We start from the raw sequence: 17,234 nt of genomic DNA on the forward strand, positions 1-17,234 counted from the left end.
TCACATATTGCTATTCTATCTGGCGTAAAATAAGACTTCATTTTCAACACAATCTGGCCCAAATTAATTGTCCCATCAAGGTCTTCAGAATGTTCACTATAAAATGCAGATGATAAACTCTCTATTCATCTTTATTTCTATTGATAGCCTCAGCAATAGTTAATTTCTACATGTGTGCTAGATTTTATTTAACCTCCTAATTTTCTTTCTTTTTTGCATTACGAGATACGTACATGGATTGACTCACGAATCAAGTACATTCCTTTATGTCAAAACTACTAATGTCAGCTCTAAAAATATCTACTAAAAATGCATGATTTCATAGAACCACCTCATAACATCAATATCCTTGTAAACTGTGGATTCAAATGCAGCAATAAAAATGATAGGGGGCAAAAAAATCTGGAACAGGCTTGCTTAATAGAACTACTGCAGATACACACCCACAATAGTAAATTCTTCTTAGAGACAAGATACTGCATACAACTTAATCTTACCCCTAACACAAATGCTGTCCGAATGGCAGCTGGCAAGTCAGGAGAACTGAAACTAGATGACTGTCCAGTTGGTCCACTTGAAACACTGGGTGCAACTTCACTAGTCTCTGTGACCAAAGTGGTTCTAAAAATGTGGTTTTCCTCAGTATCAATGCCCAAATCAGCTGGAAATGTCATCTGCAAATAATAGCATCTTGGTGATTTAAAATATTCAATTTAATTTTTTGGGGTTGATTATTTCAATATAAACACATTTTTAAAAAAACTGGTAACTTGTACTTTAGGTTTGTACATGCTGCAGTTCATAGAAACTTCTACCAAAATATGTAATGTACATGCAATTACCAACGTCCAACAAGTCAGAAAAAAAAAGTCAAATCCCAATTCTTGGGGTCCAAGACAGACAACTTTCAAACGATTCTGAATGCTACACAGGAAAGTAACGTTCTGCACTTAGGAAGGAAGAATCCCATACACCACTACAGGCTGGGGACCGACTGGCTAAGCAGCAGTTCTGCAGAAAAGGACCTGGGGATTACAGTGGATGAGAAACTGGATATGAGTCAGCAGTGTGCCCTTGTTGCCAAGAAGGCCAATGGCATATTGGGCTGTATTAGTAGGAGCAGTTCCAGCAGATCAAGGGAAGCGATTATTCCCCTCTATTCGACAATGGTGAGGACACACCTGGAGTATTGTGTCCAGTTTTGGTCCCCCACTACAGAAGGGATGTGGACAAATTGGAGAGAGTCCAGTGGAGGGCAACGAAAATTATTAAGGGGCTGGGGCACATGACTTACGAGGAGAGGCTGAGGGAACTGGGGTTATTTAGGCTGCAGAAGAGAAGAGTGGGGGGGAATTTGATAGCAGCCTTCGATTACCTGAAGGGGGGTTCCAAGAAGGATGGAGCTAGACTGTTCTCAGTGATGACAGAAGAAGCAATGGTCTCAAGTTGCAGTGGGGGAAGTCTAGGTTGGATATTAGGAAAAACTATTTCACTAGAAGGGTGGTGAAGCACTGGAATGGGTTACCTAGGGAGGTGGTGGAGTCTCCATCCTTAGAGGTTTTTAAGGCCCGGCTTGACAAAGCCCTGGCTGGGATGATTTAGTTGGTGTTGGTCCTGCTTTGAGCAGGGGATTGGACTAGATGACCTCCTGAGGTCTCTTCCAACCCTAATATTCTATCATTCTATGATAACAAACTACTTATGCCATAATGGTGATAGATGCTACAACCTGGAGAATTCTGCTTGGCAGTGTCCAATAAAATAGATAGGATTAAACCCAGTCCACCCTGGTTATGTTCCCAAAAGGCTGCCATTATCACCTATTTATCAGGGTGCAATTATATTTTTAAACCTCAAAAAAAGAGTCTTGCTTCCTAAGTCAAGACATATTAGGTACCAGATCCTTGGATAAGATTGAGTGACTGAATTTGTTTTCCTTTCTATTAGTAGAGGATACATCCTACTCAGACACGCAAACTAAATATTGGTTTAGATATGTAGATTCTTATAGTTGAACTTGCCTTTAATCTAATTGGTTCTACATACTGTATTTGCACAAGAGGGCAAATGTATTAAACAGCAAAATTAATGAGCAACCTAAGTATTGCTTGACTGATCGTAACTATACTGTTTTATTCTTCTCAAACCACAGAACAATGAAAGAGGAAAAAGTCAACAAATTAAGAATAAAGGTTACTAAGAAACACCAGAATTAAAGTACAGAGGTAGGAATTAAATGATAGCTACAGTATGAACAAAGTCACAAATTATAGGCAAAGTATGAGGCTAAGAGGCTGATTTCACTTGACAAGAAGCTCTCCATAGGCTTTCTGTGGCAACACTGAGGGGGTCTGATGCAAGACAGGCAGGAAAGAGTAGACATGGGATCACTGGCCACTTCCCCACCCCCACCACCCACACAATAAGGGCTTCATACAGGGTCCTTCAGGGCTCTGTTAGGACATACAAAGATCTTTACTACTGTTTTTCTACCAGGGAGAGGAAATGGAATCTACAAGTGCACAGCCTAGTAACATGACCTGTGTGCTGGGATTTATCCCTAAATGCAGATTTTACAAGTAATCAGTGGATACACATTGAAAACAAGCTCTTATAGAGCAATTCTGAAATATGAACAAAATATAGCACTATAAAAAAACTAAATTAATTTGTTCTCTAAGACACACATTGCTTTTATAGAATGGTTCCTTGCTAGCCTTACTTTAGCTTGATTAATTGTCTCCAGTTTTTCCAAATGGGTTTTATCACCATCACCATCCGTTTGCTCCCAACGGTAGTATTTTGTCTGTCGCTCCAAAGTTTCTTTTAATTTCTTCTTTAAAGCTATCTGTTCGTCTTTAAAACATTTTTTTTGAGAATAAGTAAATATAAGTAAATGCAATTTCAAAAAAGAGTAATATGCAGTGTGGTAATATAAAAAACATAGCGTAAGCAGCTTAAGATGGGTAACTGGCCTTTGCCTGATTAATCTTTCTAACCAGATATTTGTTCTAAGTGTTGAAAGGCTCTGCCTGTGAGAAAGATGGCTGCAGAGGATGTGGAAACAGGAGGCAACTGGAAATCTTTATTGGGAGAGGATAAAACTGTGAAGGACTATCAGTGACTCAGGAAAATATTTATCAAAAATATTGCATGTATTGCTTAAGAAATAGCAGAGGCCCTGAATTCTCCTCATTTCATTGTTAGTTTTGTGCCAGTACAACTGTACTGAAACCAAGTAAGTTACACCAGGTTAGAACTGGTGTATCACTGTGCAGGATCAAACCCAGAAATATGGTGGGAGATTTGAGGGTTTTTTGTCCAGACAATTTACATCAAGGTTAAACAAAATCCGCTCTATAGGAATTAATGGCTTCATTATTCCATTAGGAATTTCCAGTAACCTTAGAAGATCGTACTCTCCTGAAAACATTGATTCAAAGACAAATATCAATAGTTATGTTTTAAAAAAAGCTTATACCACAATGGTGTTCAGAATTTGGACGCCAGGACTGAGTATAGATTCCTACAAGTCTATTTAAAATGGGGGATGGGACCAAATTCATGTCCCTTTCTACATCTTTCCCTCTCCCTACCAAAACAGTGTTTGCTTTCTATCTGCTGACTCTACAGTAGTAACTGAAACCTGTGGATCAGATTCAGTGCTATGCTACGCCCCTTTGAGCCAGTGAGGCTGCAGCAAAAGAGCCAAAGGGTAGACATCAGGCCTCAGAAGAATATCTGCAGCACAGAGAGCCTCAGTGTTGTTATTGCTGGAGGTTCAGGTAGGACCAGACTAGAGGAGGAAGGAGGTGTGTTAAAGACAAGAGGAATGATTGGGATGGAGCAGTGCCCGGATCATTCTGTGACCATGCCATGGCCCACAAAAGCTATTGCTACAGGAGAGAAAGTTATGGCTGCTCTGTGGAATGCCCTAGCCTGCTCCAAGGGCTCCACTAGCCATGTATTTGCTGTATAGGGAAGATAAGTCATAAACTGACTCCTGTCAATTCTTGCCCTGGCATAGGCACCAGCGCAAGGATGAAAACTTCTTTATCTACAGGCATGAAAATTCTGTCTGAAACAAAACAAGGAAAGGTTTTAAAAATAAAAAGCTATTTTAGCCAAGTCTAATTAGAAGCTCAAGCAAATGTATTTTACAAACAGAAAAAACACAAACTGATAGAGAATATTTAAAACACGTTTAAACTCTAGTCTTATCAATAGATTTAAACCTTTATAACTAGAAAAAAATTGAAGCTTTGACTATATTAAGTGACCAATGCTACAACATAATACACTGCTTAATATAAATATGGCAAATTATATTTTAATGCATACCTAGTTCCTTCTTCCACTGGGACTTCTTTGCTTCTAACAACATTTTATCCCCTTCTCTTTCACCTAGGGTACTAAATATGTCAGCTGGTTTCCATGAATTCTTACTGCAGAAAAAAACAAAATTTATTTTTAAAAGCCAAAGTGCCTAATTTTAAATTAGCAATTAATTTACATTGGAACTACTCAGGTTCCATTTCATTACTAATGTATTCATATTAAAAGTTTAATATAGGATACAAGAATAAAAAAAAGGTATTTTGGATGATTAATTAACAGATCTACATACATAACTTTCTGTTCAGCCTGCTCAGATGCTGCTTGTTTTCTGCTTGAGGCATAATTATTTTCATTTGGGACAGATGAAACTTCATCAGCTTTTTGGAGTAATCCCATTATGTTCTCCTCTTGTGGGGCCTGATTAGCAGCAGTGCTAATATTTGAGTGTTTGTTTTGGCCTACAAAGTAAAATGTCCATGTTAATAAATACTGCACTAGACTGTCACTCCACATTGTGTACAATAGTTTATATTAACCGTACAACCTGGCTAATTCAAATTAGTGGAGCTGAAGCTCACATGAAAACTAGAACTACTAAGTAGCACACCTCAGAAGGGGTGTACATACAGGGGAGTGACATTAAGCAATGGAAGCACTTCCTCTGAGCACTGGCAGGGTATTACCTCTCCTTGAGGTACAATGATTTCTAGGACTCCTGCTGACATGCCACATAACTTCAACACAGTGCAATGCCTAAAATGATTCAATTCTGCACTAAATGTTGATGGAGTTGCTCGCAATTTTGCTTTCCAAGAGTCTACTTAGAATATTCTTAAATAACCTAGTTATTTTAAGGGCACAAACTCTCTGGTAAATGTGTTTGCAGTAAGATGTTATCTTGTGCATAAGGGAATGTGATAGGAAGGATGGCATTGTGGTTAAGGAATTGGACTAGAACTGAAGAGACCTTGGTTCAGTTGTCCTACAAATTACTTTGTGACTTTGGGCAAGTCCCCTAATCCCTCTGTGACTGTTCTACAACTGTAAAGCAAGGATAAATATCCCAAACCTTTCTTTTCCTTTCTTAAACCTGTAAGCTATTTGGGATAAGAACTGTTTCTTAACATGTATATGCACAGCATCTATTACAATGGCGCTGATCTTGGCTGGGACCTCACGGTGCTACTGTGATTATGCATAATACTAATAACAAGGTGTCATTAAAATTATCTGAAAACCACTCTTAACATGCATGCTAGGAGACTCTAAACTCGTATTTCAAATAAGTATAGAAACTAAAATCAATGGTGGATACTGTTTTTAGGGAAAACAGATGAAAGATGTCTGTTATTGCAGTGGCACACAGGGGATTAAACATCTTCCAGTAGCTTTAAAAGAAGTTATCTCCATCACTCTTCATTGCTCTAACCCCAAAAATAGACTTCTAAAAAATAATCATCTTTAGAAAACAGAGAATACACAACGTGTTTGGGTGCTTTTCCCCCCAGAAATATAGGCAAGGGTATTAGGATAAAAAAAAACAACCTTAAATGTACAAAAATATTGAAGACAATATTTAAAATAGAAAATACATCAGTATGCAGTAAGAGTTGGTTTGAACTGATTTGCCAGCTACTCCATTTCACAGCTAAACTGAAACTAGAATTTTTTACATACCATTGCTTAACATAATCAAGAGTTCCTAATGACACATTTGAAAATATTGACCCAGATGTGAGATTAGCTATCAATAATATAACTATAGCTCTAACTGAAATCAAACTACAATCCCACATGTAACAATTCAGCGTGAAATATAGATACTGTGTTCAGTCCAAAAAGGAATAAAAAAAACTTGGCTTTTATATTTCCTCTGATAAACTGTTAGATCAATTTTTTCATAAACTTCAATCTTAACATACATTTTGAAAAAGCAGCTATGGCTACAAAATTAAGGAGCTGATCCTGCAGCAATCCACAGTTGGAACTTTAGGGGAGTTCAGCATACAAAGGGCTTATAGGATCAGGACCTAAATTTGAAAGATGGGATTCTCTTGCGTGCAGGCACACACACACACTCAACCATCCCCCACATGCACGTTAAGAATAACTTTCATTGGCATTAATGGGAGTTATTCAATCCTGCATGGTCAAACTGGATTTATGACTTGCAAGTATAATTCTGATTAATGTAGCAGGTACTCAGGAAATGTCTGAATGAACCAAGAAAATTGCTTTCTTCTTCCTCTTGATGATATGTAATCAATTTTTCCCAATAGTCTTAATATTATCTAATGTTTTCTACAGGTCTAAGGGAAAATCAGTTTGTTCTGGTTAATTTTGGCCCATCAATATGATCGTTTCACTCAGACGCTGTCACAGTCTCACACATGGATAGGCTATATGAACCTCTTCTCTCAGTAAAGTAAGACTAGATCCAAAAGTGATGGTATCTCTTTCTTGTGGGAAGACTGTCAGTGTCAAATCTAGCTTTATTTTAAAATAATCTAGCTCATCTACGTCACTAGTTGGAACCAGGAACAGGTTCATAGCAACTGAAATGAGCTGGTGGCCTCAGTCTAGTTTCTAGTGAACTGGTGGCCTCATCACTGAACATAATCATATTTGGCATGTTAGTTAAGACTTTCAACAGACACACTTAGGACCAAATGCTGGAAATCTGATGTTGCTCTACTGAAGCCAACAGAGCTGCACCTTCATTATATGTTCCAGTATGTACTATATTACCCCCTTCTGCTGGAGCATGAAACTGATTTTGTGGTGAAATAAGTCAGGTCTTTTTAATTGGGCCCACAGTCTTCCAAATATTTCTCTCTCACTCACACACGAAAAAGAAAATCTTCAAATGTATACAACTGTCAAAGGCCCAGACCCCGCAGACACTCACTTAATGAAGCATCCTAATGAATTCTGTAGTGGACCAGATCAGCTCCTTGTGCAAAAGGTTAAATGGGTGCACATTTTCAAGATCAGGGCCTAATATAGCACTTACCTCTGCTCACCCTCCCAAACAAGTCTGCTCCAAAACAGTTCTATGTTGGATCCTCTGGGAGGGAGGTTTTAATCCCTACTCACTTGTGATCTTTTCCTATTTACTTTCCTTGAGTGATGTGCTTGAGAGAGAATTTTCAATTATGTATCATATTCCAAGTCTAGAGATAGCCTCTGGTTTAGAGGAACAACTTGTAAATATTTATACATTTAGATAAAACAGACCTGGGAGAAATTAGCTTCCCAACAAAAACATCTGAGTGACTCTTTACATAACTGAAGACAATATATATCAGAAGATAATCGTAGTAAGTATGTAAACTCACAGTAATAACTTAGAGATGGCTTTGTAGTTTTTAATTTATAATGGAAAATGTTCCTTTTAAAAATAAGTTGAAATATTTTCTTTTTACTCAAAAAGTGCCTTTGACGTTTAATACATATAAAATAACTTTTTTTTGGAAACTGCACATTTAATTATTCAACAGACTGCCCGAAATTTTAAATGTAAAGTTAAAGCATTTCATTTTTATTTCAAAAATCTGCGATTAATTTCCATAATACAAACCTTCTAAAAGCTACCAGTAAGAGAAAATTTCATTTTTGCTGCAGGATATATATCTTACTTGTTTCTTCTTGCTTTTCCTCCTGGGCCTGGGACTCAATTTTGGTTCCTTGTTTTACAGTTATCAGAATCTGTTCAAGTTGCTGTTGTGTTAAACACACCAAACTGTTCCTTAGATCTTCACCTGAGATATGAGGTTTTTGAGACTTCTGTTTGGGCTTTTTAACAGCAATTTTATTAGGGTTCTGTAAATCCGGCATTCCAGCTGTGTTGTCTTTTTGGATAATCAAAGCATGGTTTTTATTTAAGGATTCCTTTGATGAATCTTTAGACGATGACAAAGTCACACAGGTTTTTTCACCTTTTATTGCTGACCATTTTGAGCCACTTCTGGGTTTTGCTAAAATATGTTCATGCTTGACACAGGAATTTTGTGTTGATTTCAGAACATGTCCAGACTGTGTTGTTCTCAATGGATGTTTGAGGATTTTAGCTTTATTACCCATCTGTTGAAACAATAACAGTTTATTTACTTTAATATCCTATGAAAGACAAAACTATGTGCCTGTAGTCTTTTCCTTCCTTCAGGCAGTAAAAGCACACGTATTCTATCTGTCATGTCTAAATAGTAAAAGCCAATTCTGTTCTCTGTTACATTAGTAGAAACTCTAGTTCACTAAATGAAATGACTCCAGATGAATACTAATATAACTGAGAAGAGGATTTGGCTCCAAAGTATGCATTACTGTTAATTTTTTAATTTGAATATGAATGTCTAAAGCAACAGTATGGAAATTAGTTTTACAGTATGGTCACTTGTCCCATACTGCTGGTATTAGAGATAATAATCCCTCTTCTGCATTATGGTTGCTGCTAGCGAAAAATCAAAATAAAATTTTAATAATCTGGTTCTGATCAGAAGCACTAATTTAAAATGTATTTGCATTCAACTGTCAGATTTCAAACCCTTTGGTGAACAAAACAGGATAATTTTCCTTTAACCTCTTGCATGCCAGGCCTAATCTAGTCTCCTTTCAAATAGTGTGCCCAATTATTTCAATATAATGTCATAGGATAGAGTTGTATGAATGTCTTCCAGCTGGGTAAGCATCATAAATGCAAGGGCACTAGACTTGTTAAAAGTCACATTTATCTGATCAGGTATGAAGGGCTCAGGCAGATGTGGGTGCTGGGGAAAGAGACAGTTTTCAGGTAAATATTCTTTAAAAACACATTTACCCAAGATAAACTACTATCTTCTGCAAACTGAAGGAAAACCACAGTATTATCTATACTCTGAAACCAGTATTATCTATCAGACTTGTAATTGTAGGAAGTAATGTGGATAGTAAAAACGATTTCTCTTCACCTTCTCCATCCTATCCCATCCCCAAGGCAACCTTGAACCCATAGAAATCAGAACAAGTCATCTCAGGCTGAGCTATTATGGTTCACAGTAAGTGGCAAATTCATCCCTCAAAAGACTCATGTGCAACTCTTATAGATATGAACAGGAATTGTATGCAAGCATCTGAAGGCACAATTTGTTTCTAAGTAAGGTTTCAGAATGACAAAAGGCAAGGCAGCTATTTCATTACAATGGCTGCTGTTATGTATTAACTGCATAGGAGTTCCTTTGATCTTCTTCTCCAACTCTCCGCTGGAGTTCCCCAGAGATCTCCCTTGATTCTCACTCTCTCTTTCTCCCCCTGTATCTTATGTATGTTCTTAGGTGACTTCATCTACTCCCATGATCTTGCTTAACATTTCTATGCTGATGATGACTGTCCATTCACTTCTGACCTCTCCACCTCTATTCAGGCTGACAACTCTATCATCTCTTCCTGAAAGTCATGTTGCTTTTCTTCAAATTTAACATGGCTAAAAATTTCTAACGCTTGGTTGCTGGAACCAGGCATATTTTTCCCCTCTTCTCCCCACAAATCAGTATGTTGCCAAACCTTATTTTGTTCTGTACTATATAAATCTCTCTCTCGCATTTTCCCTTCAGCTGTAATAATTATCTATGCTTTGGTTCTCTCTTGCCTTAACTAATGAAACATCCTCTCCTCTGGCTTCTCCATCTCAAATCTTACTCCCTTCTAGTTCATCCAAAAAGTAAGGATGGCCTTGTGGTTACGACACTGGAATAAGACTCAAGAAAATCTGGTTTCAGTACCCAGCTTTGATGCCAGAGTCTCTGTGTCTTCCAACTAATCACTTTAATCATCAGAACGTTATCCAATGTGGTTCATTATACTACTGTCTTTTTTTCAATCTCTGTTCTGAGAATTTGTCTTAGTTAACCAAGTTTCAGGCATATTGCATGCAGAGTATTTTCCAGGGATAGAGGGGTTCAAGTCATATTAATCCTACCTACTTCGTCAGCTACCATGAGTTTTGACAATGGAACTTCATTCTTTCATAGTTAACATTGACCACAGATATTTAGACACATCAGAAATCGCTATTTAAACACATTTTGAAAAGATATTAACTATTGTATTTTTGGTTATCTAAAAATCAAGGAATCATTACTCCACTTACCTTAACTGTGGATTTTGATTTACCCACTGTAAAACAAATAAAACAAAATATACACATGAGAAAAGTATTCAATAATCAACAATTATTTCCTTAAAAACCACATCCTGAGAAAGTCATGGTCCCACCTAGCCTTAAAATCTATTATTCTATTATAGTTATCTAGTCTCACCTCCTGCCTAATGCAGTCCAAAGAACCTTACCTGTAATTTCTGCATCAAAAACTTGTTAGATGCAGTAAACTTTTAGAAAGATATCCAGTCTTTATTTAAAGACTTCAACTGAGGGACAATTAGTTACAAACCTAGGTAAGCTGTTCCAATGGTTAATTACCCTCTTTCTTTAAAAAATGTGTACGTTATTTCTAGTCTGAATTATCTAGCTTCAGCTTCTAACCACAGGATCTCATTATACCTTTGGGCTTGTCCACACAAAGACTTGGTGTGCAACAATCCATGGCATGAATGTACGGTGCACTAACTTGCTGTACAGTGACTCGCTGTGTGGACCCTACTACAGCACACTAAAAGTTCCAAAATATACTTTGTCCTTAGTGTGCAGCAGCAGGGTCCACTTAGGACCCAGCATGGCAAAGCGCTCGAGAGGGGTATGATTTGTAGAGCACTCTAACTGCCCTGCATAGACCCTGCTGGCCCATTCTAAAAGGTACCTAGTTTGCGATAACATAGTTCTGTGCAGGATCTACTCGGGGCAGTTAGAACGCAAAACATTAGAGCATTCTACAAATTGCATCCCTCTAGAGCACTTTTTCCGCACTGTGTAGACAAGCCCTTAGTATGTGATAGGCTAGTGTGTTGTATATTCACACCCTGGCTTGCCACATACTAAGTTGCCCTTTTAATGATTTAAAGAACCACCTACTTATCAGAAATCTCTTTTCTATGTAGATACTTGCAGACTGTAATCAAGTCACCTTTTAACCATCTCTTGGATAAACTAAACAGATTGATCTTCTTTAGTCTCTTACTATAAAGCATGTTTTCCAGACCTTGAATTATTCTGGTAGCTCTTTTCTGAACCCTTTCCAATTTTTCAACATACTTTTTGAAGTGCTGACACCAGAAATGAATACAACATTACCGTAATGGTTTCACTAATGCTGTATACAGATGTAATATCATGTCCCCATTCCTACTTGATATTCCATTGTTTATATATCCAAGGATGGTGTTCGTCCTCTTAGCTACAGCATCCCATGTTCAACTGATTATCTACTACTATTACCCCTACAGTTCTTCTCGGTGTCACAGCACTCCAGGATACAGGTCTCTAGCTTGTAAGTGAGACCTACATTCTTTGTTCTTAGACGTATGACCTTGCATTTGTATGTCTTTAAAAATATGTTCAAATGAGTCCATCTTGTCAAGCAATCCAGGGGTGTCTGTATAACTGACCTGTCCCCATCACTATTTACCACTCCGGTAATTTTTGTCTCATGTGTAGGGACCTACAAATTTCACGGTCATAGGATTTTAAAAATCATAAATTTCATGATTTCAGCTATTTAAATCTGAAATATTCTGTTGTTGTAATTGTAGGGGTCCTGACCTAAAAAGGAGTTGGGAGGGCATCACAAGGTTATTATGGGGGGGGGGGGGGGTTTGCGGTAATGCTACCCTTACTTCTGCACTGCTGCTGGCAGCAGCGCTGCCTTCAGAGCAGTGCAGGCTGCTGGAGCGTGGCGGCTGCTGGCTGGGAGCCCTGCTCTGAAGGTAGAGCCACCGCCAGCACCAGAGCAGAAGTAAGGATGGCCTGGTATTGTATTGCCACCCTTACTTCTCTGTCGCTGCTGGCTGGGCGCTGCCTTCAGAGGTGGGCACCCAGCCAAGAGCCACCACTCTCCTGCTGCCCAGCTCTGAAGGCAGCACAGAAGTAAGGGTGGCAATACTGCAACCCCCATAAAATAACCTTGTGACCACCCTGCAACTCCATTTTGAGTCAAGACCCCCGATTTGAGAAACGTTGGTCTCCCCCATGAAATCTGTATAGTACAGAGTAAAAGTACACAAAAGACCAGATTTCACAGTCTGTGGCACATTTTTCATGGCTGTGAATTTGGCAGGGCCCTACTCATGTGTAAATATTACCAGCAATTACTTTACATTTTCTTCCAGATCCTTGATAAAGATAGTTTATAGCACTAGGTCAAGGACAGATCTTTGTGGGACCCCAGTGGAAACAACCTCATTGATAATGATTTCCCATTTTAGATAAATATCCTTACATTTGTATTTAATGTTTATGCTCCTAAGGCCCTGTAAGCAGGTATGCTGTCCCTTAAGGACAGGCCCCAAGTTCAGCACTGCCCTGTTTTCAGTTTCAGCCTGAAATTAAGGTATTTTGGGATCACAGTTCCCAGTAGGCTCTGTGGCTTCTTCCCTTACTTGAGAGGAGGGGAGAGGCGGGGGAAGAGGGAGTTTGTTGTCCTGGTGGGCTCTGCTCACCAACCCAGAACCAAATAAGCAGGAACTGCAGTTCTCAGAGAGTCCACGGGAATAACAGGCTATATAGCAAGGAGTGCTGGGAGAGGCGGCAGAAGTATAAGGTCCTTGCCCTCATAACAGTGAGAAACTGAAGGGAGTAGGATTTTTTGTGATGCTGTTCTGCTTCATAAGAGGGAGATCTGTACAGAGTAGGGCTGCTAAAAGTATCTCTCCAGTGAGGCGCTGAAACATCCCCTTGAAAGACCCCTTTGGTAAGTATTTGTTTTACTGTGGACTTCCTTTTACTGTGAAAGGGTAGAATCTATGGTTTGGATAGAGGATTACTCAGACAGCAAGAGAAACTGCAGTAACTTGCATCTATATGAGGGATAAGTAAAGATCCTCTGTTTAGGGGCACCATTAGAGTTTCTTGAAATCTAATCAGTTTAAAAATAATGAATTCAAAGTAGCTTTAGCCAGTATGCCTGATGTTGAATCTCCCTGCCTCTATTTCTGACTCTACAATCTCATTTTCTTTTTCATTTAAATGGCTTATTCTCTCCACCGTTACTGTGTAAAAGACACAATAATTTCTTTGAAACTGGGTGTCTTAAGCCACCACAAGATGATCCTGATTAAAGTCTCACTGCTGTTTGGAAATTTTAATATTGTATAGGAAACAAATTCATAAATGTAACCTGATACAATTCAGCTGAATATCACTGCTGTTTTTACATCAGTCTCATGAACTTTATAAAAATAGTTTTCTTGGACAAGATTTTGTATTTTATTTTTTTAATTTAATGCCAGTCCAGTGGCTAAAGGGTAGCATTCTATCTTGCTTTGTGAGAGCATTCTGGGGTGACTACTGGTTCCAATCCATCACTGAGGTCCATAAAGGGGGGAGATTGCCAGATGTAGCATCTACAGTCCAGAAGGAACAAGAGAGAAGAGGAGGGAAGTGTGCTAAAGTGGTTAACAATGTCTATAGCAGACTGACTGGCATTGATTGGCTCAGAAAGTAATCCCATAAAGTTTTCCCTGGACAAAAATATGGTAAATGCAGAATCTGGAAGATGAAAGATGGCTTTAAAGAGAGGGGAAAAGGCAAAGATCTTCAGGCTTCTGGCAGCTATGTAGTGAACCCTGGGAGATTTTGGGAAAGGGGATTTATACTTAGATATAAAATAGCAGTGTTTTATTCTGAACATCAGATTTAGGGTTTATTTATGAATGACTTGCACAATTTATTGGGTTTACTTGTGCTACTGTCCACTCCACTTACGACATCCTGCATTTATATTTTTTTGACTAATACCTGTGCTAGTCAGCAATATGGCTAGCTGACCCGTCAAGAAATCAGAATTGTTCCCAGTACTGCTTAACAGTAATGCGATCATATACTTTGATGCTGGGTTATTACAGTAAAAGCATTGCTTTCCACTCAAGCCATTTAATAATGAACAAATACTGGAAAAGAGATTTTTGCATCTCAGCAGCAAGAATGAGAGGTAGCCTAAATATATTGGTTTTTAAAAGTAAAAATGTTCACAAAGTTTTGTCCTGTGGTTAGTAACTCATTCCAAACCTCAGAGAAAGCTGCAGTGCCTTGCAACTTAGAAGGAACTACATTTACAAAAACTTTTTTTTTTTTTTAACATGCTCCCTCTGTTTAAATACAGCATTGTAAAGATATGGAAGTATTCCTCAAATCAGGTCAATCTATATAGAATGGTCAATTTATCTCTGGACGCACAAGAGCCAAAAGACTACTGAGAGCTGAGCTGAGACTACCTTAGACTTTGCCAATTGATCAATATTTGTGATGATCATAACCATTATTGTCAGACAGTACATATAGCTGGCAGTGCATGATTTATGGAAAGTCAAATACCAACCCATGCCAGTACCATTTTGGTGAATATTACGACCCATAAATAACAATGTACAGAATATTTCATCAAAACCTTGAAGAGTTCTTTCACATCACTATACAAAACATTAATACTTAAAAAAAATTAACCATACCCTTTATAACAAGATATCTTCAAGAAGATTTAAAGTATTAGAGACTACTGAACTTAACGATTATACATAATAAAAATCATACCATATGAAGCCAAAATTAGCCTAGGTTTTCCATCCAAAATTTCAGTTTCAAGCTTTAATCCATCTCTGTAAAACAATAACAAAAACAGCTAAACTTTTCTGTACCTGAAATCATCATCATTAAAGTATGTGAGATTACAGCACAAGGAGAGAGGTGGTCTCAAGTCACTTAGAATATGAAAAGGTGATATGAGCTATGTTTATATTAAATACAAACTTAAGAAATTGCTTCTTATAAATACGCAAATATTGGGAGATAGCCATACTATTTCAAGTGCTGGTGCTTTTAAGCCTGTACATCATCTCAATATATATCTAAGTTGGGCTGACATCTTTCAATATATTCATACCTTGTCATGTCTGATTTCTGACCCGGTCCAAGAGATGGGTAATGGGATAACTGATGAAGTGGTGAACTAAAGAAAGGTATGTTAAACAATATAAACCATGTTAATTTCAGCACCCAAGAAGCCTGAGAGATGGCAACAACTGGGGGGAGGAAAACATTTTAAAAACAGTACTTCGCTGTCCTTTAAATAAAAATTTAAATTTTCTTCATATTCTAATACACCCCATACTGTTGTGAGAGAGGATTCTTCAAAAAAAAAAAAAAAAAAAAAGAGAGAGAGAAAGAAAGAAAAACACCAGGTAGACCTCCAGGGAATGGAAATCAATGTTAAACAGTTTATTTCTTTAAATCTTACATTTAAGTGTCTGAACTCTATTTTATTGAAATCCTAGTTCTTACTGAAAATGAAAAACAAAAATAGTTCGAGATATTAATCCTAATATTAAGGAAGGCGTATTGTCAGCTCTTTTGATTCATGGTATTTTTCTTGGCTGTTAGAATTGGATAATCTGTGAATCTTAGCTTTCATTTAAAAAAAAAACAATTTAGCTTTCTAGCCCTCATAGTTGCATAGAAAAGCCTGAAAACATGAACCCTAAATGCTCGAACACTACTAAGTAAATAAAAAAACTTTTTTTAAAACTTAATTGTTTTTATGCTAAGATCATGATATTTGAGGCCTGAATCATGATTTTTGAACTCTTGGAGCCACTAATACTGAGACAAGGTAAAGTGAAATTATTAGAGTATGCATAAATTGACCACTGAAGTACCACTAATGGGGGGGGGGGCGGAACACCTGTGAAAATCCTAGCTGTAAGAACTGGGAGTAAAGGCTGACAGCTAAAAGCCAGAATCCTTCCCTTACTTAGCGGAATGCACAGGGATCATGTTTTACTTCCAAAAGTCACTACCTGTTGTAACACGCAAGGGGCCTACGCTAGCAGCAGTTCTAGGGAGGGACTGTCCACACTGAGTCGTGAGGCACAGAATAAAGTACCCAGAGCAACCCACTGAACAACGAGTAAACAAAACATGGACTCTTGGAGGGAGGCGGGCGCATTACACGTTGCCGCGGCGCCTCTGAGACGTCACCTGCCCGGGCAAACCCAGGCGCCGACACGTCACGTCGCACATTTTACGTTATAACGTGCTGCAGGCCCTAGCCCTGACTGTGGAAGCCCGTTAGCCGCACGCGGGGCGAGGCACAGCCCTGCCCGGCTCTGGGGAGTGGGTCATTATGGAGAACCAGGCCACGGGGACAGACACGCCCAGCGCAGAGGAGTCAAAAGCCGGGCCCTGCCCTGCTTACCCCAGGTTCATGGCCCTTCCCCTTCTACACCCGCGGGATGCGGCGAACCACCCGAGGAGACAGCGCGGCTGGAGGGAGACCGGCGCTGCTGCCTGGAGTCTGGGTGTGTGTACGTTGGTTACTGCCACCGCACAATGAGACGGGAGGTGATAGGCTCCCCCAAGGCTCGGGCCCTCCCACCAATGAGCTCCCCTTACACTAAGGGAGGGGCTCCGCCTGCCTGCGAGGCATTGTGGGGGCTGGAGTCCGGAGCCTCGCTCCCTCCTCCCCTGCCGCGCACAGCTGAGCGGGTGACGTAAGGGCCTCACAGAGCCATTGCAAGCGCTGCCTGCGGGCGCGCCTCTGGGGAACCGCGCGCACATGGGGCTGGCCTAGATACAGAACCGCGAGTAGAGCGGTTTGGCGGCGGAGGGGGAATCGGCCATAGCCGTGTTAAGATATATCGGAGAGCGGGAGGGGTAGATGCAAAACTATTCGTGTTGTTTTGTATCCTGTGTAAAATATTAACGGGGGCATACAACCTTCCCCCCCCCCCCAAGTTGTGCAATGAGCTTTGCATGG

The 17,234-nt window shown here is 39.2% G+C and overlaps 1 protein-coding gene and 1 long non-coding RNA gene across 2 annotated transcripts in view; one reads left to right on the plus strand and one right to left on the minus strand.

Annotated features, from left to right (window-relative positions):
- CCDC66 (coiled-coil domain containing 66) overlaps positions 1-16,699 on the minus strand; it is a 60,004-nt gene extending 43,305 nt beyond the window's left edge. Inside the window, exons 1-9 of the mRNA XM_074957749.1 lie at positions 16,674-16,699; positions 15,363-15,428; positions 15,014-15,078; positions 10,463-10,488; positions 7,977-8,421; positions 4,628-4,796; positions 4,342-4,445; positions 2,723-2,856; positions 498-674 (exon numbers count right to left, since the gene is read on the minus strand). Of these exons, the coding sequence (XP_074813850.1) occupies positions 498-674; positions 2,723-2,856; positions 4,342-4,445; positions 4,628-4,796; positions 7,977-8,421; positions 10,463-10,488; positions 15,014-15,078; positions 15,363-15,428; positions 16,674-16,684 (1,197 nt within the window). The 5' untranslated portion in view covers positions 16,685-16,699. The remainder of the gene's footprint in view (positions 1-497; positions 675-2,722; positions 2,857-4,341; positions 4,446-4,627; positions 4,797-7,976; positions 8,422-10,462; positions 10,489-15,013; positions 15,079-15,362; positions 15,429-16,673) is intronic.
- The window catches only part of LOC141990496 (uncharacterized), a 38,347-nt gene continuing 37,564 nt past the window's right edge, over positions 16,452-17,234 (plus strand). The window contains exon 1 of the long non-coding RNA XR_012640192.1: positions 16,452-16,776. This is a non-coding gene — a long non-coding RNA (uncharacterized LOC141990496). The remainder of the gene's footprint in view (positions 16,777-17,234) is intronic.

This window comes from Natator depressus, chromosome 7 (assembly GCF_965152275.1).
Source record: "Natator depressus isolate rNatDep1 chromosome 7, rNatDep2.hap1, whole genome shotgun sequence".
In the NCBI taxonomy this organism is placed as follows: Eukaryota; Metazoa; Chordata; order Testudines; family Cheloniidae; genus Natator; species Natator depressus.